This window comes from Hyla sarda, chromosome 5 (assembly GCF_029499605.1).
Source record: "Hyla sarda isolate aHylSar1 chromosome 5, aHylSar1.hap1, whole genome shotgun sequence".
In the NCBI taxonomy this organism is placed as follows: domain Eukaryota; kingdom Metazoa; phylum Chordata; class Amphibia; order Anura; family Hylidae; genus Hyla; species Hyla sarda.
Genome location: NC_079193.1, coordinates 75,736,362 through 75,753,303, shown reverse-complemented (window position 1 = coordinate 75,753,303; position 16,942 = coordinate 75,736,362). Strand labels below are relative to the sequence as shown.

Here is a 16,942-nt window from a genome sequence, read left to right as displayed (position 1 = left end):
TTGCAAGTCAATGGACCACGTCCCCTGCAGCAAGATGGGGAGCGAAGCAGGCGAGGGAGTGAAGTGTTACTAATCCAACAATTAGTAAGGTCAGACCCGGACCTATCAAAACGTCTTTGTAACGTGTCAAAAGTTTTTTTTAAAGTGATAGAGACACTTAAAAGATCTGTGGTTCCATTATTGAAACATGTCCATACAAATTAGGTTAAAGTTGATGTAAGTGATCGATTGATTGGTAATATTTAAATACACACGACTGCTTTAGCCGACCAGTGGCAGACTGCTATCATCTAAAAGTCGTACCGAAATGTTTTTCAGGAAGATTCCCTAAATATCCTATCTTTGGACTGCCACAAAATAGTATCCATTTAGATTACAATTTCTGTCAGTCCTTGTCATCATCTGCCATGCTTTCATTCCCATCTGTGAAATAACTTCCATCACCCAAATAACTCCCAGCTTACATCACCCAGGGAAGAAAGTACAGCCGATCTCTAAGGACAGGGATGAATATTTTAGGGGACCAGACATAAAAGACAACAAACTGATCTGAGATTGTAAGGATATTAAATGGTGTCATGAACTATTCTGTTGAATAACAGTGCAATCCTACATTAGATAGATAGATACCATGGATCCTGAGGCATTGCTGAGGAATTTTATTACACTTTTTTTTATTACACTTTTTGCCCTGGCTGGCATCTTCAGAGACATCCAAAGTCAACATTTTCTTAAAAGGGTACTCCGGTGGAAAACCTTTTTTTTAAATCAACTGGTGCCAGAAAGTTAAACAGATTTGTAAATTATTTCTATTAAAAAATCTTAAACCTTCCTGTACTTATTAGCTGCTGAATACTCCAGAGGAAATTATTTTCTTTTTGGAACACAGAGCTCTCTGCTGACATCACGAGCACGGTGCTCTCTGCTGACATCTCTGGCCATTTTAGGAACTGTCCAGAAGAGCACTGTGTTCCAAAAAGAAAATAATTTCCTCTGTGCTATTCAGCAGCTAATAAGTACTGGAAGGGTTAGGATTTTTTAATAGAAGTAATTTACAGATCTGTTTAACTTTCTGCCACCGGTTGATTTAAAAAAAAATTCCCACCGGAGTACCCCTTTAACATAGTCTATAAACATCTGCCTGAGACACTGCCAAGCTCAATTTCACACTTGTATAACATTTTCATGAAGCATTAAAAGCTGTTTTAGTCACTTCTGGCTTTCTCAACTGTCAGACCGTTATATGGCAAAGTACAAATTTAGCGGTGATCCACATGACAACAGAAATCACAAAATAGGATCGAGAAACTCATGATAAACAATGGTTTTGCTGAATGAGGCAATAAGGTCTCAAAAATAAGATATTCATGAACTTTATGTTTTTACAGCAACCATTTGCTACTACTTACATTGATTTATCTATTTATTTATTTATTTACTTATTTATCCATTTAACTTCTTTTCCAGTATTCCTTTAGACTTATCAATTAATAAATATATTTAATTATACCCACCCACATACTCCTATTTCTTTCTTCAATATTTGGTACTTTCTGGAGATATCCTTGAAGACTGTTCTTGTTTTACTGTACAAAATAAACTCGTATTACTTAACTGTATCAGTAATAAAACATTTTGTGCAGAAGACAATGTGCAAAAGGTGTCAGGTGTCAAAAACTTGTCGACTGAAATTCATGCAAAATAATTATATGTTAAGATAATAAAAAATTAAGACCTTTGGAATACCACATGTCTATGAATACTGTATAGTGCATGTCTGGACATGTTATTTCTAGTTCCAACTGTTTGGAAAACACAGATTAAATCGATACTATAATGATTGAGGCAATGGAGTTCTTAACATGCATTTTCTAATGCTAAAATCACAGTAAATATGATCATGTTTATTTGTATAACTGCAGAAGTAAAATAATGATCATTATCTTTGCATGTATGTCAAAAAGATTTCATCCTACTCTAGTTCCCATGTTAAAAATAAAACATTACAGCTGTAAACTGCTTTATGGAATAGCAGGGCAGCCTGCACTATTCTTGTATTACACTCTTCCGTATCCCAGCCGGACCCAGCCCCTATCTAATTCATTGGAATGAGCCGACTGGAGTCAGATAGTGACTCCAGTCGGCTCATTTTTTCCCTGTATTTGTTTTTTAGGACTGAAAACCACGGTACGCTGTGGTTTTCAGTCTGGCCATAAAACCGGATACGGGGCAAAAATGAGCCGAACGTAGTCACTATCTGACTCCAGTCGGCTCATTCAAATGAATTGGATAGGGGCTGGGTCCAGCTGGGATACGGGAGCACCCGGTTTTCCCATCTCCCAGCCGGATCCGATGCCGGTATGGACAAAACTTAGTGTGAGTGCAGCCTTAGAGTGGCTAGGTTTCCTGATATATATGACAATTCCTAATGGGCAATGAAAACACAGTGTTGCCTAAAAAAGATACTTTAACCATTTATGTATCCGGACGTACGGCCTTTTTCAATGATATAGTGTCAATTTGATCTTGTTTTCAGGGATTTGTATCAACATATGCTTCAAAATACAAATCATTAAATTTTCTAAATCAGTTTCTTAAAAGGGTACTCCGCTCCTAGACATCTTATCCCCTGTCCAAAGGATAGGGGATAAGATGTCTGATCGCCAGGGTCCCACTGCTGGGGACCCCCACGATCTCGGCTGCGGCACCCCAGATATCCGATGCACGGAGCAAACTTTGCTCCATGTCGGATGACTGGCGATGCGGGGCGGTGGCTCGTGACGTCATGGTCCCACCCCGCTCTTTATGTCACGGCCATGCCCCCTCAATGCCAGTCTATGGAAGGGGGCGTGACTTGCCGAGATGTCACGAGCGGGCACAGTCATGATGTCACAAGCCACCTGCGCTAAACTTCACGCTCTAAACGAACGACGGGTGCAGCACGGAGATCGCGGGGGTCCCCAGCCATACAGTCACAGCTATGTTTTAGTGTCTGTATTGTGGATGTAGAGTGTAAGCTGACTACTAATACCATTATTCCATAAATTCATATGATTTATTATCAGCCTTTTCGCTAAGGTGAAGTGCAGTATCATCTTATCAATTCTCACACTTCTTTTTATTCTACACAGTGGTTTTCTTGGTTACTCAACTTACGTGAAAACATGGCTGATGTTAAAGATGAAAGTGAAATAAAGGGGAATGATAAATATCCCAACACAGAAAACCTACTGGAAGAAGAGAAAGACACTCGCAGGTACAGTGCACACAAATTGTAACAATCACATTGCTATCCACATATAAAGACTATGGGGGAGTTTTATCAAAACCTGTCCAGAAGAAAAGTTGCTGAGTTGCCCATAGCAACCAATCAGATCGCTTCTTTCATTTTTGAAAAGGCCTCTGAAAAATGAAAGAAGGAATATGATTGGTTGGTATGGGCAACTCAGCAACTTTACCTCTAGACAAGTGTCGATAAATCTCCCCATATATATATATATATATATATATATATATATATATATATAGATGTGAAGTAAATTTTTTGACTCTTATCACTGCCTTAAAGTGTACCTGTCACTTAAAAAAAAACTTTATGCATGTCCTAGGGACAAGTCAAAAGTTTTGATCATTCAGGGTTTGGGATTTCAGACTCTGACCAATCACTAGAGACAATCCCATAGACTTACATGGTAAGTTTGTCTCGCTTAGCGCGCTCCCCTCTTAGCGCGCTCCCCTCTTAGCGCGCTCCCCTCTTAGCGCGCTCTTCTCCCAGCTCATTCTAGCCATCGGTCCGATCAAAACATGTCAAAAAACATATCAAATATTTTGCAAGTGACAGTGCCCATTTAACAAAAAAAAGAGTATAACACGCTCCACCCAAAAACAGGTCAAGTCCATCTGCTGTGCTTGATGTGTTCTGGTCATTCTCAACTATAGTCGTAGGAATACTTGAAATGTTTTTCATACTAATATGCAAATGTGCTCTGCGGAGTGTGCTGAAATGTATTTATTCAAGGTTATGTAATGACTTTCTATCTATCTATCCACCCTAAATCAGTGGTCTCCAAACTGTGGTCCTCCAGATGTTGCAAAACTACAACTCCCAGCATGCTCCAGATAGCCAATGGCTCTCCAGGCATGCTGGGAGTTGTAGTTTTGCAACATCTGGAGACCACTGACCTAACTGATTACTAATTTATTCAATGTTTTTCTGTCCTAGGAATCATGAAGAAAATGAACAAAAAGAAAAACCAAAGGCAGTTGGGTCCTTTGAAATTGTAAGTGAATTCCCAGAGAGCATTTATAAAGTTGCAGTTTTCAAAAAAAAAAATATTAATCAAACCAATAATGCTGTAAAAACGTGAAGTTAACTGTTCGCTTGGAACATGTTGTCCTATAGACATAATGTTCTACACCAAATGGCAAAACTTACGAAATCACCACACATGGGGGATGGTCTCCTAGCTGGGGGAATAAATAAATAAAAAGTTTGTGATTCTTAGCTTTACACTTTACAAGTGGCACAAACTGTTTAAAAACCTGGTTCATCTTTAGACTGTGTAGTTTTAGTTTATACCTTCTTCAGTGTGGCTTATTTTTTGGCTTCTATTTGGCGCATTTAAGCCACACCAATTTTATGCAAAGCCCCGCCCACTTTTTGCTAAGCCCGATTTGCCTGTCGGACAGAGTACAACACTCAGGTAGTTTTGTCTGATTTAATTTTTTTTTTAAAGCTGATGAACAACAAATATTGCACCAATATGCTGGTGTACATGCTTTTGTTTATCACCTCTGTGTTCTTAACAGCTGAAAATTCAGGTTTTATGACATACACCTAAAACAAATTATATAAAAATATTTTAATTAATGGTATATATTTTTTTTCTAGATGAAGTATAGGGAGAGAAAAAAAATGAAATTTCTCAATGTCAAGGCTTACACTTAATGATCACTGTCTTGTTTCAACAAACTTTGCATAAATCAATAGTACCATACAATATAAAAACTTTGTTTCTTTCTACACTTATCAAGCTACCCCCCCTCCCCCCAATGATAAACTGCCATAAACAACTGCCAAAAACTGCTTATTTCTGTCCTATGTCTGTAATACAGATTGGCAGCTCACTGAGAGAACGCATTACATGCTGCCAATACAAATGTTTATAGAGGGGAGTGGTAAGGAGAGAGTAATAGATCTCATCCCAGGGCTTGATTAACTGCTTAGACTTTTCACAACTGTTCTATAATGCTTTCCATGCTGCTGCTTCTTAGGGTTTACTAGAGAAAAGAAGGATTCTTATCTTTGTGTGTGCAGTATATGTGAGCCATCATAGCAGATAGTCCATCAGGGGTTTTGAACTCGAGACCCTCTAGTGACTCTCAATACCAAAGGGCACGGCACCACAGGTCTTTCTTGAAAATTAGCCTTCTGGAACTTATATTTATACTTAACTTTCTATAAAATAAAAAATAAAAATACAAGTTTTCTTACCAAACTTATAAAGTCCAATGTACCTTATGATATCATTAGTGGATGAATGTGTGTCCTTTTTTCCCATTCCTCATTTCCTTTCTGTCCCTTGTTGTTCTAAGAAAAAAAAAACGAGATTTTAACTACCGAAATGGTTAATATAATATTCCAAAATGTTTTTCATGATAATGTTTCCATTTTATATCAACGGAATGCCTTTTTAACCGTATTTTTCTAGCGATGTTATATTATGGATCTTATATACCTATACCATGTTCTTATTGGCTACATTTGCTTACCTGTGTGAACAGGATGTGATGCTCCAAGTGCACTACGTCACCCATCGGGCAAAACTTGGGGTTTTTCAAATATTTTATGTATAAAGTACTGATTTTATGTCACTTCTGTAAAGGACTTGAAAAAGAGAGCGGGCCGCTCTCGAAACACGTTGTCTATGTGAATAAAAGAACTAAAGCCTAATCCACGGCATCTGTGGTTCTTTGATATCTGCGGTGTGTGCCATGAAAATTACCTGGTTTTTCCTCCCCGTTCGGCAACCGCCAGCGGTAACGCAAGCCTCATAGCAGATAGCTCAGAGACAATTAGAAATAAAGCTTGCAAAGAAGAAATCTGGTTAAAAAAAATGCTAGATACCTACAGTTAATATAATAAGCATAAATAGTGATGCACCTCATAAAAACTCATGATAGTTTAGTTACTTTAGCTTACAATATTTTACAGTAAAAGTGCACAAAAAAGCCTATTTAGAAGACACTACTTGTATTCTTTTTTTTTTGGTGCACTGTACCTGAAATCAGCCCCTGTTCTCAAAAATCCATCTTTTTTTTTAATAAAGGGAAATCTACAATTGTAAATTACTGCATGTTTATTCTCTTTTCTTAGTTTCGCTATGCAAGTCGGCTGGACATTTTTTACATGATTGCGGGATTTCTTGGAGCTGTAGGAAATGGTATATGCCATCCGCTAATGCTTATTGTGTTTTCTGAAATGACAGACAGCATTGTATGTTTCAACTCATCAATCCAAAATACAAGTAAGACTTATGCTATTATGTACTTCATTACCTTTACTGACATGGTACGGCTTATAGTTTATGATTTTTAAACAGGATAACTATCTATTTGTGGGGAAGGGGGGGACCCAACAGTCTTGGCGATCTTTGGCAGTTTCCATAGAGAACATCCACTGCTCCGCTTGCTGCGGCTAGGGGAAAACTTGTATTCAAAGGAAAATCCCTGTAATGAATAAAAAGAAAAAATTACAGACAAATCCATTTCATATTGTGAATTTCCCATCAACATGTGATCCCCAACAATCAACTGTTGTTAACTGGGAAGCCAAAATGCAAATAATAAGCTCTCTGTATTGGCAGACAGAATTTTTTAATTTAACACTAGAGCTGTGTGAAGGAGTAAGGTCCAGTAGAGGTCGGGGGGGGGGGGGGGGGGGAATTGCTTGCCAAAGTGAGGGGTCTTTTCATTAAGTAGTGGTCTCAAACTGTGGCCCTCCAGATGTTGTACAACTTCATCTCCCAGCATGCTTAGACAGTCATGGGCTGCAGCTGCTGTTGGGGCATGCTAGGAGTTGAAGTTATGCAACATTTGGAGGGCCACAGTTTGAGATCACTGTTGTAAAGCGACTGTTACAACATAACTGCAACACATTAGACTGAACATTTCCAAATAATTCAAATGAAGCAGTGGTGGGCACCACTGCTTCATGTGAGTCTAGAAGAGTACAGCAGAGCGAGCACTTAAACCCTAAAAAAAATTAACATTTATTACCTATACTACAGCTGGAAATTATTTTTACAACAGGTATGGACCCCCTATGTTGGGCCACGCTCAGGACAACAGTTGATGTACTTTCTAACTTTTCACCCATCATCCTTCTCCAGAATGCCAAAGCTCTTTGAGGCTACCAGGTCGTGTCCCAAGAGTGGTTCTGGTGTGGGTATCTTCTGGGCAAGGAGTCACCAGTGCATGGTGCCAAAAGAGTCAGGCAAAGGCAGGTCAAAATTTGGGCATGAGTTTTTGGCTGGCGGCAAGGTAGCATAGTCAGGCAAGGTAAAAGAGTAGAGGCAGAAAATACAGGTTTAGGGTTGGCAATCTGGATCAGGAGAGTTGGGATCAGGCAGAAGTGGAGTCAGGAGAATAGCTATGGGTCAAAACACAGGATTCAGAATCAGACAGCTACTAAGAACTTATGAGAAACTACAATGTTGCTCAAGCATTTGGGAGTGGACAGAGCTGCTTTAAATAGAAGATGTCAAGCTGGGATTGGAAGGGGCAGGTTTAGATATGTACACTGTCCCTTTAAATAACAGCAAGGGCTTGCATATGCCTACTAGGGGGAAAAGAAAAACAGCAGCAGAGGAAGCAACATGGCAGCAGAAGGAGCAGGGACAAGAACCTAGTGACAGTGATTACTGGGTACGAGTATTTGCTGGCAGGGGCCAAACAATACATTTTTCACCTTCAGCATATTGAATTACAATACAGCTGAATTACAATATAACACAGATTGTTCTCTCTCCACAGCCGAGTGTCAGAAGTTTAAACCATTACCTGAACAGATGACTGAGTAAGTATATTGATTTATGTAATTTTTGCTACACTATGTTATGAGAGAATACTTTTATTTATTATGATATTTCTTCTATCACCAGGTTTTCCTTATTCTATGTGGGCATAGGATTAGCTGTTATTATCTGTGGCTACATCCAAGTTTCTTTATGGGTTTTAGCTGCAGCAAGACAGACAAGGAGGATGAGGAAAATGTTTTTTCATTCAGTTTTGTCACAAGAAATGAGTTGGTTCGACATTACGAAATCTGGAGAACTTAACACTCGTCTTACAGAGTAAGAGAATTATTGTCCTATCTTAGTCTTCTTTAAGCATTTGCATAAGTGTTATATTAATTAGAGATGAGCAAATTGAATCTGAAAAATCCAAATTCGTTCCGAATTTCAGGAAAAATTTGCTTTGCAACTAATGCGAATATTGCTGCAATTTGATCGCACAAATCACTTAATTAAACTCCATTTAGTGAGGTCCAGTCTCCAGGGCGTCTAAGATGGCGGCTCCACATATCAGGACATGGGGCAAGGAATGCTGGGAAGACGGGAACAAGGGTAGGCGGGATGACCCTGAATCACATACAGCATGCAGCCTATCAGCAGCCAGCCACCCCTGTGATGTCACAGCCGTATATAATCGGCAGCCATCTTGCGGCCACTCACATCAGCATTCTATTGCAGAGAGAAAGCGACAGAGAGCGCTGTGTGTTGCACAGAAAAGCATTTTTACAGCAGCTATTCACCTCAAGCCCAAATCCAGCCTAGAGAGAGAAAGTGCAATTTTGGGTATAGTACACAGCGATTGTGTGCTGCAGCACTGGTGTGTACAACAACTGAAAGCTAAAAGTAGCCAGCCAGAGAGGGTGAGCAGAGCACTAAAAGCCATAATCACCTGCTATTAGTGCCTAATACTGTAGCGGAGTGTATTGTCCTCTATTAAAGGGGTACTCTGCCCCTAGACATCAGCAGCTACTGCGCAGCCAAGAAGTGGAGGAGACATCTGCTGCTTCCTCTGCTAGGAGGGCAAGTAGTGATGAGGAAAGTGGTGTGGGAATTGGTGTTGTGAGCGTTCAGGCTCCTGAAGTAGACACTGACATGCAGACACAACTCGATGATGATAAAGCATTGCACTTGGGACCCGGGTGCAGAAAGGGCTTCATCATTATCAGGAGAAGAGAGTTGCAGGTTGCCCATGAGGCAGCAGCTGAGCCATCAAGGTGGTAGCATGGTTGGCAGTCAGCATGGTGGCAAAAGTGGAAAGTCTGGAGCCAAACATGCTCGGGTAGACCACCTGATTCACGGCAGCCTACCTTCCCAAGAGATATTGAAACAGGGGTTCCTGGAGTGGGCGGCAGTACAACTACTCGGCGGTGTGGCAGTTTTTCATCAAGCATCCGCAGGAGGTTAACATGGGCACATGCAAGATGTGTCGGCAGAAGGTGAAGCGTGGCCAGGTCCCAATGTTGGCACCATGGCCGTGCGTCAACATATACAGCATCACCATATTGCGGCCAGGAGAACCATGGCTCTGATGTAGAGTTCCAACCTGTTGCATCATCTAGTGTGTCATACCCATCTTATGTCGCACCAGATGCTCCTGCTCCTCCTACTTCGAGTCAGTCATTCCACCAGAAATCCATCAGCGAAGCCATGTCCAAGAGACAACAGTATATGCCAACTTGTCCAACGGCGCAGAAGCTGAATGTGCTCCTGTCCAAGTTGCTGGTGCTGCAGAGAACTGATGGCTTGTGCCCAGCCGAGGTGGAGAGTTCCAAGCTGTCATTTGTTTGTGAAAAAGTCAGTCCTAGCCATGCACAATTTAGTGGAACAGAAGTTGGGCCAGTCCCTGAGCCTGTCGGTGTGTACCAAAATGAACGGCAGCGCCGACGTGTGGACTGTAACTACGGTCAGGGACGGCCCATTGGGTGAATGTGGTTCCTGCACAGCCACAACAGCAACTTGGACAGGTCACGCCGCTTCGGCCTCCACACTCTCTTGCCGATGGTCCTGTGACAGTGAGCGACTCCGCCTCCATATCCTCCACTGTGTCCTCAGCCTCCACTGCACGGACAAGTCTCAGTGCTCCTCCAGCATACTATGTGTGCAGGCACATCAGTGTCAGACTGCTCTTCAGATGGTTTGTCTTGGCGAACGGAGTCACACAGGGGAGGAACTGCTAAAAGTCCTTCATCAAGAAATCAAACCATGGCTTAATCCACTAAAACTGGAATTGGGAACCCATGCGCTTTGACAAGGACGTCTGAGCCATGCATCCTGCACGGCACACGTGTTCAATCTGGTTGTCAAGCGGTTCTTGAAGTGTTCCCCCCCATCTGCAAGACATCCTAACAATGGGAAGGAAACTTTGCATGCACTTCAGCCACTTGTACACCGCAAAGCACATCCTCCTTGAGCTGCAGAGTCTGAACGGTATCCCCCAACATAGTCTGATTTGCGACATTTCAACACGTTGGAATTCGACACTCCAAATGTTGGACCGACCATACGAACAGAGAAAAGCAATCACCGATTTCTTGATGATCCAAGCCGATAGGGGGACTCCCCTGTGTAACTTCAATGTCAACCAGTGGCAGCTCATATGTGACACCTGCCGATTGCCCAGGCCCTTTGAGGAAGCCAAGTTATTAGTAAGTCGCCAGGATTACAGGAGGAACGATGTCATTCCACTGCTTCATTTCTTAAAACACGTGTTGGAAACAATGGCTGGTCAGGGCACTGGAGACGTGGCACCTACATCTCATGGCCACATGAGCCCTGTGGGGGCTGAATAGGAGGAGGGGGAGGGGCACAGTGGAGCACAGTTTAGGTTTCGTGAAATGGGCAGTTTTTCTAGTCATCTGACAGGAGAGCCAGAGGAGCTAGAGGGTTATGAGGAAAGCGATACAGAGGACACAAACACATTGTGGCAGTATGTAATGAAGATGGAGGCAGGGAGTCTCTCCGAGTCACTTGCACAAATGGCACAATGCATGCTCAATTGCTTGCATAGTGACCGCCGAATTGTCACCATTCGGCAGCGGGAAGACTTCTGGCTCTCCACCTTATTGAACCTTCGCTACCAGTACAAAATGGCAGCCTTTTTTACAGCCACTGAGATCGAGGATAAACTGACCTACTATAGAGACATCCTACATAGCCAGTTGGCCGATTCCTATCTGCGCCATCATCCATCCTCTCGCAGGTCTGACCTCGGGGGCCCTCTGTGCTCACCTTCCACTGCCAATGCTGCTGGGGAGGGTTGGGGTGGCAGGAGCAGTACCAGCTCCATCAGCAGCAGCCTGAGTCTACAGTCACTGATGAGTAGCTTTCTTTACCCACATAGTGAAGGTACTCATCAGCAGCAGGTAGACCTGGAGCAGGACCTGAACCAGCAGGTGGTGGCATACCTTGACATGCCAACACATCTCAAAGATTCGCTTGAATTCTGGGCAGCCAAACTTGATTTGTGGCCGCAACTAGCAGAGTTTGTCCTGGAAAAGCTGTCCTGCCTTTCCAGTAGTGTGCCATTAGAGCAGGTGTTTTGTGCGGCAAGGGCCATAGTAACCCCAAGGAGAACTTGTCTGTCGACAAAAAATGTGAAGAGACTGAACTTTATGAAGATGAATCAGGCATGGATCATTCAGGATTTTCACCCACCAATGCCTGATGCATCAGAGTAGATTGACCATGGTGCCAAACCAACACTTCACAAATATGGATGGTGCAAAAACATATTTTAGGTGCTGCTCTCTAATTACAGACATTCCTCTGCATCAGACCACAAGTAAGTGTTTGTAGGTGGAAATAGGCAGATGTTCCTATGTGGGGCCACCCTTTTTAGGGCGAGTAACACTTGCCAAGAAGGGAATTAATAATGCGAGAGTAGGGCCTTACAGGGGAAGTTTATATCCCCACTTGTTACAACCATACGTTGTTCCCTTCCACCTTTTAGAGGTCTTTGTATCACATCAATACTTGGTGGTGTAGGTGGCAGATTGTGTTTTTTGCACACCTTTTCTTTTGTTTGATTTCAAAAGAATTTTAGGTACAGATATTTTATCCTAAGGATATTATTAAAAGTTAAGTTTTACGTAATGCATATCCTCAATACTTTTACAAAAGTGACTGTTTTCTTCTGCCTACTTGCCTCAGCTACTATTCTGATCGTGCCAACCGCCTGATGCCACACATCTGATGCCAAGTTCACCCACCGTCATCACCGGGTACTGGTACTGCCACCCTTCGCCCTACTATGTCACCGAGTCACTTTCAGGACTTCTGATGCTGCTGATGCCACCTCCAGGCTGTCTCATTTTGCCACCATATGTCCTCCTCATGCTGCTGCCAGCTCCAGGCTGTCTCATCTTGCCACCATATGTTCTCCTCATGCTGATGCCAGCTCCAAGCTGTCTGATACTGCCACCATATGTTCTCCTCATGCTGATGCCAGCTCCAGGCTATTTCATTTTGCCACCATATGGTCTCCTCATCCTGCTGCCACATCCAGGCTGTCTCATTCTGCCACCATATGTTCTCCTCATGCTGCTGCCACCTCTAGGCTGTCTCATTCTGCCACTATATGGTCTCCTTATGCTTCCGCCACCTCCAGGCTGTGTCATTCAGCCATGATATGGTCTCCTCATGCTGCCGCCAACTCCAGGCTGCGCCAGTCAGCCACTATATGCTCTACTCATGCTTCTACCATCTCCAGGCTGTGTCATTCAGCCACTATATGGTCTCCTCTTGCTGCTGTCAAATCCAGGCTGTGCCATTCAGCCACTATATGGTCTACTCATGCTTTCCTTACCTCCAGGCTGTATCATTCAGCCACTATATGGTATCCTCTTGCTGCCACCAACTCCATGCTGTGTCATTCAGCCAATATATGGTCTCCTCATGCTTCCGCCACCTCCAGGCTGTGTCACTGTACCGCCATGTGGTCTCCTCATGCTGCTGGCACATTAAATAAAACTTTTTAGGTTCATGTATTTGAAATCTTCAATTTAAATGTTAAAAAATATCTTTAGTCCTTTCAATTGTGAGGCCCTATGGTCTTGTCAGGCTGTTGCCTCCTTCAGGCTGGGTCATTCAGCCACTATATGGTCTCCTCATGCTGCTGCAACCTCCACACTGTGTCATTCAGACACTATATTGTCTCCTCATGCTGCTGCCACCTCCACGCTGTGTCATTCAGCCACTATTTGGTGTCCTCATGCTGCCAAACACCTCCACGCTGTGTCATTCAGCCACTATATGGTCTCCTCATACTGATGCCACCTCAAGGCTCTGTCATTGTGACACTCTGTGGCAGTAATTCTAATAGTGATGCCTCTAATCTGGATGTCATACTGAATAACAGTATTAGTTCATTAATGTCGCACACACCCTATGCATGTTACAGCAAAGCAAGGTGTTCTACACCCCTATTGAGACTCTCTGTAGGCCAGAAATAGCCATTTTAAATTGAGATTTGCCGCAAATAAATTCGGACAGAACCAATTTTTTGGGGGGGAAATTCGACGAATCGGCCGAATAAAATTTTTCAAAAATTCGCTCATCTCTAGTATTAATATTAACATCCCTAATTGTTTTTGTAGAGATGTCAACAAGATCAATGATGGAATAGGAGATAAAGTCGGCCATCTTGTGCAGAATGTTACAACCTCTGTAGGAGGACTAATAATTGGACTAGTCTATGGCTGGAAACTTTCCCTGGTCATACTGGCCACAAGTCCCCTGGTGACAATTTCTACTGCTCTTAGTTCCAAGGTAAACTATTTAATTCGGTAAATAAGAGGTTAATATACTAAAACATATAATAATAGGCTAAATATATGAAAAAGATGACAAAGTGCTTCATGTAAAATGTCCATCCCATAATTTTAACATTCTTAGATATTACATTTAAAACAGCAGCATTTTTTTATTTATACTATAGGCCATTATACTTTTTCTAGACATCTGTGAAATGTTACTCTAAAGCCATGAAACTTGATGAAGTTTTGCTTAAAAAAAAGAAAACAAAGTTCTACAAAGTACTATGCCCGTCATCACAATATGCAGCATTGATGTGACAAATCATGATTTTTGCACCCATCCAGTTCATACTATTATATCCTTCAAAATCATATAGGATCATATAGCTAGTTGCATTTATTGATAAAACATATCCATTTCAACAATACAATTGACGGATGCAAAAAGTCTAACTGCGGCCTTAAAAGGTGTGCAACTGTTGTCCATCGGCTGTGTCAGAAATTGCAGCTCAGTCCTATATAGTTGACTAGGGATATGCTCCAATACTGGACACATCCCATGTAAAGTGTGGAGCTATTTCTAGGGGACAAAACTTACCTTTCTTTCTAATCCTGGAGAAACCATTAACTACTTCATGCATTAGGACCTACATGTATGTCCTGATGCTGTAAAGGACCTATGGAGAGGGCTCAGGATTTAATGAAGTACTGCAGCCTTAGACAACGTATCCCCTATCCAAAGGATAGGGGATAATTATCTGATCGTGAGGGGTCCAAACACTGGGACCCCCCACGATCTCCCGTACGGGGAGCCAGAACTGCCACAGCTGATTTCAATAGCCAGAGGTCACCAGTATTAGCCAGCAGTGACGATCGCTGCTAATAGCCAGCAGTGGTGATCAATGCTGCGTGGCTATTTAAATGCTGCTGTCATTGGTGTCTGAAGTAGCATTAACAGTGTTAATGGTGGTGCAGTGGTTTGAATTTCTTGCCTAGGATAATCCTGGGCATGAGATCTGTTGCCACAGTAACCAGGGGTTTACCTAGCTTTCCATGGCTGTCTTTTATTGATAGAGTTTGCCTATGGTAGGCTCTACCATTAGGGCGCAGAAGTTATGGATTAGTTCAGTATAGATGTTCTGCACTCATCTGTATGAGGAATCTAATAATTCCTCATACAAGAACCCTAGGGAGACTAGTAAAGAATGAATAAAATAAAAAATACCCTCTAAGCAATCATGGTACAGAAAAAAAAAAGTATAGTATAATTATGGCGCAAACAATTTGCCCTCATACAACCTAACTGTTATAAGGGTCAGAAGAGGACAATTTTAAGCATACCCAATTTCTTACAAAAAAGCTATAATTTTTTAAAAGTAGTCAAAATAAATTAAAACTTATATAAATTGTAATCATATTGACCTACAAAATAAAGATTAGGTATGTGTCATTTTTTACTGTAAAGAGCGCTGCAGAGAAACGCTTCCCCAAATTCATCCTTCACATATTGCTTTAATTCTCTTGTGAAAAAAGTGCTTTACAAATGTTTGTTGAATATGATGGTGCTAACCCTATTTAATATTTTAGATGTTGGTATCACTGACTAGTAAAGAGCTGTCAGCTTACGCAAAAGCTGGAGCTGTGGCCGAGGAGGTTCTTTCCTCGATTCGGACTGTGGTGGCATTTGGAGGACAGCAGAAAGAAATACAAAGGTATAATGTCCCTTAAATACCTCAAATTTTAGATACACATAACAATTTGTTTAAAAATACTGTCCCAGACTTATCAATCTGCCTTAAACCAAAACTGGTTTTGCTCACAGCAATCAATTACAGCTCAGCTTCCACTTTACCAGTGCTCATTAAAGGGGTACTCCGCCCCTAGACATCTTATCCCCTATCCAAAGGATAGGGGATAAGATGTCGGATCGCGGGGGTCCCGCCGCTAGGGACCCCCGGGATCTTGGCTGCAGCACCCACCTGTTGCAGCTTCCGGCAGCGCTGGAGGCTCTCATCCTAACGCCTCACGACCACGGTGACGTGAGATTGTGACATCACGACTCCGCCCCCATGTGACGTCACATGGGGCGGAGTCATAACATCATGATCTCACGTCACCGTGGTCGTGAGGCGTTAGGATGAGAGCCTCCAGCGCTGCCGGAAGCTGCAACAGGTGGGTGCTGCAGCCAAGATCCCGGGGGTCCCTAGCGGCGCGAACCCAGCGATCTGACATCTTATCCCCTATCCTTTCTATAGGGGATAAGATGTCTAGGGGTGGAGTACCCCTTTAAGCTGAGCCGTGATTGGTTGTTATGGAAAAACTAGACAGTTTAGGATTTTGGCAGCTTGATAAATTCGGGCCCATGTGCTTTTTTATCCTCAGATACACAGACAATTTGGGAGAGGCCAAACAAATCGGAATAAAAAAGGCCATCACTTCTCAGCTGGCTGTGGGCTTTATGTACTTTATTATTTATGCCTCTTATGCACTTGGATTTTGGTATGGATCAGTCTTAATACTGGAAGATGAAGGATATACCATTGGAAATGTTCTTTTGGTGAGTGTATAACATTAATAAAAAAAATGGTTTTGCACAATCACATTCCTGGGTTAAAAGTGTAATAATTTCAGTTAAAAAAGATTCTCTCATGGACTCTTTATGTCTTTCCCTTCAGGTCTTGTTCAGCATTGTCCTTTGCAGTTATTGTGTTGGTCAGGCTTCTTCTCACCTTGAAGCTTTTTCAGTAGCAAGAGGAGCTGCTTATAACATATTCCATACCATTGACCAGGTAAAGGATCACATATACTTTTTGGAAACATGATATACTTTTCTTTAACAGGAAACTGACAGCAGCTTCACCTGTGCCAAACCCAATACACAGGGTTAAAGTGCGGGTGAACAGGATCACAAGGAGGTATCACTTGAGGTATGATCAGTGGTCCAGTTCCGGAGATAGACCCGTTATTAGCTGATATTGCTAATGTGTAAATTGCTGGCTTTGCGCAATGGAGGCGGGATCTGGCATACCCAATATCCCTGCCTCAGTGTTGAGTCCCGTCACTATTATACAGATTAACATATTAGCAATGTTGGCTAATAACGGTGGTATTTCC

General features: G+C 42.2%; 1 protein-coding gene and 1 long non-coding RNA gene across 5 annotated transcripts in view; one reads left to right on the top strand and one right to left on the bottom strand.

Annotated features, from left to right (window-relative positions):
* LOC130273247 (ATP-binding cassette sub-family B member 5-like) overlaps positions 1 to 16,942 on the top strand; it is an 83,256-nt gene that overhangs the window by 33,604 nt on the left and 32,710 nt on the right. Inside the window, exons 2-10 of one of the 3 annotated variants that reach the window (XM_056519720.1) lie at positions 3,132 to 3,256; positions 4,223 to 4,280; positions 6,377 to 6,527; positions 8,035 to 8,077; positions 8,163 to 8,354; positions 13,670 to 13,841; positions 15,416 to 15,540; positions 16,211 to 16,385; positions 16,504 to 16,617. In XM_056519720.1, coding sequence (XP_056375695.1) covers positions 3,132 to 3,256; positions 4,223 to 4,280; positions 6,377 to 6,527; positions 8,035 to 8,077; positions 8,163 to 8,354; positions 13,670 to 13,841; positions 15,416 to 15,540; positions 16,211 to 16,385; positions 16,504 to 16,617 — 1,155 coding nt within the window. Of the gene's footprint in view, positions 1 to 3,131; positions 3,257 to 4,222; positions 4,281 to 6,376; positions 6,528 to 7,117; positions 7,312 to 7,844; positions 7,927 to 8,034; positions 8,078 to 8,162; positions 8,355 to 13,669; positions 13,842 to 15,415; positions 15,541 to 16,210; positions 16,386 to 16,503; positions 16,618 to 16,942 lie in introns of those variants that run through there. The other 2 variants (XM_056519722.1, XM_056519721.1) reach the window with 2 other exon arrangements.
* LOC130273248 (uncharacterized) lies at positions 4,712 to 6,850 on the bottom strand. Of its 2 annotated transcripts, none has more exons than XR_008843925.1 (4): positions 6,559 to 6,850; positions 6,282 to 6,476; positions 5,495 to 5,590; positions 4,712 to 4,837 (listed from the first exon to the last, which is right to left on the bottom strand). It is a non-coding gene; the product is annotated as an uncharacterized LOC130273248 (long non-coding RNA). The 2 variants fall into 2 exon arrangements; XR_008843924.1 differs by having other exon boundaries at positions 4,717 to 4,837; positions 5,518 to 5,590.